At 40.4% G+C, this 9,281-nt stretch overlaps 1 protein-coding gene across 8 annotated transcripts in view; it reads right to left on the bottom strand.

The window, feature by feature from the left end:
• Window positions 1-9,281, bottom strand: part of LOC106871768 (uncharacterized) — a 1,221,261-nt gene that overhangs the window by 96,373 nt on the left and 1,115,607 nt on the right. For all 8 annotated transcript variants that reach the window (XR_016244689.1, XR_016244690.1, XM_089364843.1 and 5 more), the window contains exon 78: window positions 4,150-4,167. Coding sequence is in view for 6 of the 8 variants with exons in the window: in XM_089364843.1 (XP_089220969.1) it covers window positions 4,150-4,167 (18 nt within the window). In the remaining 2 variants the exon portion in view is untranslated. The remainder of the gene's footprint in view (window positions 1-4,149; window positions 4,168-9,281) is intronic.

Here is a 9,281-nt window from a genome sequence, read left to right as displayed (position 1 = left end):
GAGTGTGAGTGGAGGGCAGAGTCCCACGATGTTTTAAATGTGGCCAAAAGGGCCACATTAAAGCAAACTGCCCCCTGCAGAGGCAAATAACAGAAGAAGCGGTTGTGGAGACGGAGGTGAAAAGAGAAGAACAGACGGACGGAAGGAGCAAGGAGGAAGAGTGGATAGTGACAGAGAGTAAAAGAAAGAAGAGGAAGAAAAGGAAGAACAGCAAGTATGATGTGGTACCCCAGTCCAACTCCATCCCACCCAAGACCACTCAGACCCACCCTCCCCATACAGACACCAAACCCACCCACTCCATTTCCCCACAAGAAAAAAGAAAAAGAAAGAACAGACGCCACAAAATTTAGAAGACCCCCTCCCAGTGAAAAAGGTTACGAATGCATGGAGAGAACGATGTCATTAAGTGATGGAGAAAGGTTAGAACTGAAAGGAAAAAAGGACTTTGGACTCAGAGGCAGTGAGTGGTGTTACTCAGTGTGGGGTGAGTAGCACACTCTTCATTATATCATTTTCAGATGTCATTCATGTTATATTTTAATTTGTTCTTCATGTTCATTTTCATGTATCATTCATTATATCATATTTCATTATTTTTATAGTTTTACTTGTTATATGTCCCCACATGTGTTGTAGTGTCCCCCTCTGTGTAATGCCTTTATGGCAATTTACAAGAAATAAAGTAGCTTGCTTACCTCTGTTTTGGAGAGAGCTTCAGGTTACTGTTGCTGCCATTTTGCTCTTACTTTCGAGCAAGTAAGACGTACCTTGCTATTGTGAATTAACCGTTTGTGTTCGTTGGAGTACTGTTTTTGTGGATTTACGTGTTTTTTAAAATTATTTTTATGCTTCCCTATCAGGAAGGTAAGGTGTAAAAACCTTTTAAACTTCAATTGGGCATTGAAACTTTTTTCAAGCCATTGTAAGCTTTTCTTGTGTCACACACCCCCAAGGGGGGAGCAAGATTTGTTGTTATTGCGAATTAACTATTTGTGTTCATTGGAGTACCGTTTGTGTGGATTACGTGTGCTTTAGATTTTTTTTATATTTCTCTATCAAGAAAGTAAGGTGTAAAACTTCTTTGTGCAATTGAAACTCTTTTCAAGCCGTCATAGGCAATTTTTTCTTGTGCCACGCCCCGTAAAGGGGGGTGGTGAGGCAAGATCTGAACTAATTTGGTGAACATTTTACAAACCTGTTTTTTGCGCATCTATAATTTTGACCGAGCATGTCGGTCGAAATTTTAAAAGAAATAATTTCCAAAGAACGCACTCTCAATGAGAGTAGTGTTAATAGCAAAAAATTTTCTGACGTTGCCGCCATGGAAACGAAGACCATTGTGTTGAACAATGAAGATTTGGAAGAATATTTTTCCAGGATGAAGGAGGAAAACGGGGATATCAAGATAACGCCCATGTTCGATGTTGAAGAAATAGAGAAGAAAACTGTGGTCTTCAGATCCTTCTGTATGGAAGGAAGATGTTTTAAATATCTCAATGAAAATGTTATTGAGAAATGCCTCGCCCCTGTGTGGAATTATATTACTCATATCGCAAAGGGTGAGGCTTTTTCAACCACTGGAGTCTGTTTCAAGATGGAGAAGTTGGCGCACGAGTACTCGGTTAGCCCCTTGAAGACGAAGGAGGTAGCACTTCTGCCCTCTTACAGGGGAAGTCGTACTTCTCGTGTGAGGGTGATGGAGGTGCCGCTGGAATTAGAGAAAATACAATTCCTTCATATTCCATGCTCTGTCTCCCAATACTGGACAGGGCAGAGCATTTCAGCCATCATCCAAGGGGCACCGGCAGACATGGAAAACCTTCTGGACTGGATACGCGTGGGTGAAAAAGTTACCCTCCGAATTGAAGTGGAGGGTAAAAAGGTTACTTGCTTCGAATGTGAAAAAAAAGGCCACATTCGAAGCGATTGTGAAGAAAAAAAGAAGAGGAGGAAAAGAAGAATAAAGAGAAAAAACTGTTACAGACACCAGTCCCCACAACTATTCAAAGCATCCCCAAACCCACACATAGACCAGTCCCCACAAAAACAAATGCTCCCACTCCTTCTGTTGTGATGCTACCCCCAAAGAAAGCAATGAAAAGACCCAACCCCAGCATACATAAGCCCCCACATTAATAAAACCCCCCGCCCACCTGATTTCTGAGGCACCTTGTGTTTCAAACATAACGTCCCCAGACGACACCATGGAGGTATCCGAAGGGGAATTCATGACAATTTGCAAGCGTTTACATGCACCTTCTCCACCCACATCCCCCACACACCACAGATAACGAAAAAAAGACCCTGCTCCACCACACTGGAAAAAAAAACACAAAAGAACAATGAAGAAATAATTTTAACTGGATATGACTCTAAAGACGATTATTTGGAAGACAAATTCCAGAACACCATACAGTGAAACTTTTGCATCCAAATAACGACACACATATGAGACGTGCCTGGATGGGGGAAAAACCTATACAGGTAGAGAAAAATTGGAGTGAGGTAACCAGTAAGGTGACTGCTCTAACCCAGACTTGGTCTGGGCAAGCACCTCTAGCTTTACCTGGATGTGGTCACTGCATGTCCAATTCTACCTTCCAAGGTTAGCGTCCTTAACAGACATAGGTACATGGATCAAGCAGAGACCTAGGCTGGGGGATTGACAATTGAAATGCTGACAGGTACTTCTGCTACTCTCTCAGGCAGGCAATGCTGGCAACAGAAGTTCCACCGCTGATTTTATAGTGGGTTAGTGGGATTCACGTCTGAAGACGCCTTGGGGGAGACCCTGGGCTACGATGAAAATCAGTTAATCAACCTGTTCAGGAGAACGTTTGGGCCGGGGTATCTGGATAATTACCAGAAATCCCTGGCTTGACAGGGCTTCCATGTGGCGTTACCTGTTCATGATAAGCTGTCAAGGCACGGAAGTGCTATCTCGCCGTCATGTTTGAGGTGTGGGCAGGACAGAGAAACCATCTTGCATGCATTCGTGGGATGTCCAGAATTGTCGGGATTGATAGTTTTCACAGAACAACTGCTGTCATCGATGGAAAGAGTACAGCTATTAGCTGAGTCAAACATCAAGATTGTGCCGCATTCTTCCCTTAGCAGGGAAAGGAAGGCCTGTTTTTACTGCATAGTAGCTATTTTAATAGAAATGGTATGGAAGACACGTGTGAAAGACACTTCAGCAGCAAGATCAGGCTGGAGAAGCAGTACCTGTCATATGAGAAATTCGAGAAGAGATGGAAGCCTGTGGTAAGAAAACTGGGAGTGATTCGCACCAAGTAAGTGGAGCCCTGGAAGAAAAGCATAGGCCCTACCCTGATGCCGGACGCCTTTCCTTCGGTGTCAGATTGCATTACGCAATGTATTTTATTTTATTTTATTTTAAATTTTTCATATTTTTAATCGATTTATAATAACGCTTTAAGCTACTTCACCATTCTATGTTTGTCTGTCCTTGTTTGTCCTCTCTGTATTATGCCTACATGGTTAATTTATTGAAATAAAGTAGCTTGCTTACCAACCACATGGTTCCGGGTTCATTCCCACTGCGTGGCACTATGGGCAAATGTTTTCTACTATAGCCTCAGGCCAACCAAAGCCTTGTGAGTGGATTTGGTAGACGGAAACTGAAAGAAGCCTGTTGTATATATATATATGTGTGTGTGTGTGTGTGTGTGTGTGTGTGTGTTTGTTTGTTCCCCCAACATTGCTTGACAACCAATAGTGGTGTTTATGTCCCCTGTAACTTAGCGGTTTGGCAAAAAAGACCGATAGAATAAGTCCTGGGGTCGATTTGCTCGACTAAAAGCGGTGCTCCAGCATGGTCACAGTCAAATGATTGAAACAAGTAAACGAGTAAAAGAGAGTATTCTTAGTGGTCAAGTAAAGTAGTAAAACCTCTTTGATGAAGTGTAAGCAAATGTTGAAGCTGGTTAGGTCAAATAACTTTTCTGGTAACAAAGGTAAAAGCATGAAGCTTAAACATATGAACTCTGTTTCACATTATAGCTTAAAGTATGTGTCAACTAAGAACACATACTTGTAAGTTTACCTTATACCTCTTTATATATTATGTAAATATACTTACGACCATTTATGATGGGACCAGATTTTAAAAGGATTAATACTTACCAAGTCTTTAACTAAAATCTGCAAAAATCAAAAGAAGTAATTACTGTTAGTTAATACATTAAATCCATGCAATCATTTTCAGAGAGTAAGAAGCAGAAGGTGCCAAAATGTAGGCTAATCCTTTAATCGAGGGAGTATCCTGTCTGATATGTACTTGGATAATATGGAGAGGTAGGCCTAAAACAAGTATTGGTGCTGAAGTTTCATCCAGCAATGGATCAAAAATTGCTGAGTAAGATATAAAACTAAATTATGAAAGCCTTTTGATAAGGCTACCTGATTGCAAAACATTCTGAGAAGTGTTACATATGGTTGTTTTACAAACGGACTTCTCAAACAACTTTCTGAAAATATATAATTAGGTTAACATGTATTGCATTATGACTATCAGACCACTTTAAAATCTATAAATTTTTGTTCATGTTAAAATTAATTTTATTTACATAAAGATTGAATCACAATTTGTACAAGATATACATAGATTAGCAGGCGCACATTACTCTTAATAAACTTCCTCTACCATCATTCATTCCTACCATTTATCCACGTCTACCACTATCCATTACTTTCTCACACTTTCTAGCAAACTCTATTTCTGCCATCACACATTGCTCTCTCTTTCTCTCTCACTCATCTTGGTTCTTCTTCTACCATTGCTGTCACTTCCATTCATCTTTTCAGCCATGTAGTGTTCAGTAAATGAATATTTTCTAGAGTGGTTGATGAATGGACAGAGATATGGAGTTGAGAGGACTCTCTACCCTTCTTGAGGTCATAACTATCTCTGGAGTTGTGGTGCAAGGATAAAATGCTTCCTGTACTCACTGAAAAGTAGTTGCTGTTAGGAAGGGCATTTAACTGTGGAAACCAAACCCAAAATGGGACATATAAGTGATATGTGGTCCTTCACCTCTCTCAATAAGTAGTATCTTGAAATACTGCCACCACCACCACCACAGTGGACAGCCTCAGTGATGTCAACAACAGCAACACCAACATTGACCACAGTGACATCACCTTCAACACCAGCCTTACCAACAGCTTCTTCGATATACACTATGGCAGACCTGGTAACATACTCACTGGCAGGCTTAGCAACCCTGATTATGGCAGCAGTAACAGACCCAGTGCCAATGCCAACTATATTGATAAAAACACCAGCAGCAGCAGTCCTAGCTGAAGCATCAACAAAGGCATGACTAATGGCACCTCTGACAACAGTAATCCCCCCCACCACCACCATCGGTGAACGCAATAATAATAATAATAATAATAATCATAATAATAATAATATTAATAATAATAATAGTAACAACCGTGGCTTACAGTATTAGCAACTACAGCGCCTCCAAAACCAGCAATGGAAACAGCATTACCAATGCTACCCCCCCCCACCAACATCAAGAGGCCGAGCTCCAGCAGCAACAAGAGCAACAACAACAACATCACCGACAGCGTCAGTAGCATTAGTATCTATATCAAAAGGTGCATCACCAGCAACACGTGCCGGGGCATTAACACTACCGATGCAACCACTACCTCCAGCGGCATCAGCCCCAGCACCACTAACAGCCCCAACTCCAGTAGTAACAACAACAATGTTGGCAACAGAAACGACATTAGCAGCTACAATTACAACAACAGCAGCAGCAGTAGCAACAGTAACAGTAATTGGTACAATACCGGCATCGTGCATTCAAAGAAATACATTGGTTGTATGGGAAATACATTTAAGAAACGATTTTCCAATCAAGGATCTTTCTTCAGGGTCTCAGAAAGGAGATACATAACATTGCTGGCCAGCCATGTATGGCAACTAAAAGACAATGGAGTTCTAGAATTGATCTCATGGAAAATCCTCAGAAACCCGGGCCCCTACATCAACAGGACAAAATGCTGCAATCTATGCATAGCTGAATGCACAAGAATTCTAAAAGATTCACTCATGCCAGGGACCATACTTAACTCCAGAATGGAGATTTTCGGGTCAAGCTTGCATTTTAGGAAATTTCTGCTAGCTTTTTAGAAACCACAAAGTAGTGAAAATAGTGGCACAGCTGGAAGTAGATAGCCAAAGGGAGAGGGAGATAATCTCCTATTGTTTACCCCCATAGCTGAATGATGGTGACACAGCCGGAGGTCAAAGGCCAACAGGTCTTGGGGATCTGATGATACGCCATAAAGTTAAGCCCTTTATGGATGGGAAACCCAGGGTAACCCAGGGTAACCCCATAAACTGGCCTTCACCAGTAATAAATATAGACTGCCCAACTTCTTGGAGTGTGCTTCTCTGGACTTATGTTTTTCTAAAAAATATACATTTATATCTGTATATACGAAAGGCAGGATGTGTGTGTGTGTACGTGAGTGTAATTTATGCACATCCACAAATTAGCATGCATGTCGCTCCAATTTTAGGAGAACATTCGTCATGACCCTATCTGCATTTTCGTCAACTTTTTCTCTCAGAGGCACCCGCGTATAGCTGTAAAAATCGATTTTCAACCATAACTATTACCAATTTTGAAGTTTGCTAACATGGCAAAGTCAAAGTGTGCGTAAGCACGTGAAGGAGAGAGAGAGAGAGAGAAATTGTGTGTGTGTGAGAGGGGAGTGAGGAAGAGCTACAGATTGTTTGCCAGCGTCTAACAAAAAAAAGTGAAGAAAAAGTGGGAGAGGGAGACAGAAAACGTCTAACGAAAGAAAAGGTAGGTAAGGAAGACAGTAAGTGTAAAATGTAAAATGCTTTTTTTTTCTTAAACATGAGATATAGTTTCAAATAGAGGATGTTTTTGAAAGACACTATATTTTATAATGAGATTATATATACTTTCTTACACAACAATTAAAATATAATTATTTCAAATCATTTATTTATTTTAAATCATTCATCTTTTTCCCCCTCTCACTCTCACACACATGCACATATACTACTTTGGGAGCGAAAGAGTTTTGTTTATATTTCACGCCAAAGAAAAAAGTTTATTGACAATCCATTTATTTAACAACAATGAAACAAAGAGGTATGTAACAATTTGTCAGTGAATTGCACAATATAAATGGATAAAATTTCCGAGGCTTCCACCACACCCCAACCCGTTTTTGGACCACAAAAAGGGTTTGGTAATTTTTCAGATTAACACTAGCATGATTTCCACTAGGGTGTTAGGGTTAGGGTTAGAGTTAACCTAGAAGGGACAGGCCCTTTATTTTTTGGTTAAGGCTGTTGGTAAATTTTCCTAAGTTACTCCAATCCAGATCCCCAATGCAAACCTTCAGATCAACCTTCTCCTATGCAGATCTCTAATGCAACTTAAAAAAAAAACAGTCAATGAGTGGAAATAACCAATAAACTGATTCCTTATGGAATTTCCCAATCAAATTGCCAGCAAACCATTTTCAGCCAAACCAATTTCAATGGATTTCGCTCAAATCTGATGTTGATGTTACTTATTTTGGTTTGAAATAAAGCACTTGATCACTTAATAATCCTAGCTTGATACCGGGCAGCGCCGGTCAATACTACTAGTGTATATATATATGGGATCAGGTTCAAACTCTGAAGTCATATCTTGATTTCAGCAACATGTTCAACCACAATATCCTACTGCCAAAATTGTCAAATATTGGAATCCATGGAAAGCTACTACACTGGATTGAATATTTCCAGGATAACAGAACAGAGCATAGTGTGATCAGTAGAATCCACTCATGCCCAGCAAAAGTCACTAGTGGTGTCCCTCAGGGAACTGTCTTGGCCTTTACTTTATAGTCTGTATTGACAACATTTCAAGCATCAGCAAACACAGCAAAGTGAAAATATTTACCGAAGACTCCAAGCTCCCAAAAATTGTCAATGGAGAAGAAGACCGAATTGAACTCCACTCTGATCTACATGCTGTAAGTCAATGAGCAGACAAAAACAGAGTGCTACTAAACGAAGGGATCTCAGGTGGAGTGCTCACACAAACAATAAAGTTGATATAGCTTGTAAAATGAGCTCCTGGATCCTAAGATTTCTCTTTTCTCCTTTGTACAGCCACACTTAGTATACTGCTGCCCCCTTTGATTTCATCACACAAAACAAAACATTTTGAGAATTGGATCACTCCAGAGAGTATTCATTAAAAGAATTAAGGGCACAAGGGATCTCAATTATTGGGACTGCCTTAAAGCATTGAATCTTTTTTTGCTCCAGCGGTGCTGTGAGCAACACTTTATTTGCACAATGTAGATACTACACCACTAAAAAATGACCTTAACATTAATATCAGAATTCATCCAAGGTTAGGACCACATGCCATATGCCCTTACTTAAATCAGGATTACAACACAAATACTCTGCATCACAATTTCTTTCCCTCAACAGGTCCTGCCCTGTTTAACATTGTCCCAAAACAAATCAAAGAGGGAAAAGATACCATCATGTTTAAATGGAATCTAGACAAATTTCTTCAAGCAATACCAGATAAGCCACCTACACATGGATACAACTCACTCAACTAGAACTCCTTACTGGAATGGGTCTTGATACCACAAAACTTAAATTAAAAATATCCTGTCATGTGGTGCTTTTAAGTTAGACATGGCCTGAGCCGATATTTGGTCAAAACATATATAAATTATGTGAGTTATGCATGTATATACATATACATATATCCATACACACACCCATACAGATACACACACACATACACAGATACACATACACATACATATACAAAGACACACGCACACATATGGGTGTGTGTCTGTGCATAGTTGTATGTAGGTCGTTGTTGTTTGTTCCTTCTTGAGCTATGCCTGGCTCCTAAGGGCCAGTTTCCCAGTTCATAGGTGTATAGGTTCCCCACCTGGATGGGACGCTGGTCCATTACAGGTGAGCTGCTAGATGCAGGAGGAAAGAGTGAGAAAAAGTTGTGATGACAGAATCAGCGGATGTTTGCCATTATCTTTTGCCGGAGTCATGTGGAGCTTAGGTGTTTCACTCATAAACACACACACCGTCTGGTCTGAGACTCAAACTTATGATCCCTCGACTGCGAGTTCACTGCTCTAACCATTAGGCTATGTAATGGCAACTTCAGCCAATAAGAGCTGGCCGTGTATTAGTACAAACAATATCACCCACC

Source organism: Octopus bimaculoides, chromosome 16 (genome assembly GCF_046866305.1).
Source record: "Octopus bimaculoides isolate indiv1 chromosome 16, ASM4686630v1, whole genome shotgun sequence".
Taxonomy (NCBI): Eukaryota; Metazoa; Mollusca; class Cephalopoda; order Octopoda; family Octopodidae; genus Octopus; species Octopus bimaculoides.
The sequence above is the reverse complement of the archived record's forward strand: the minus strand, read 5'-3'. Positions and strand labels throughout refer to the sequence as shown.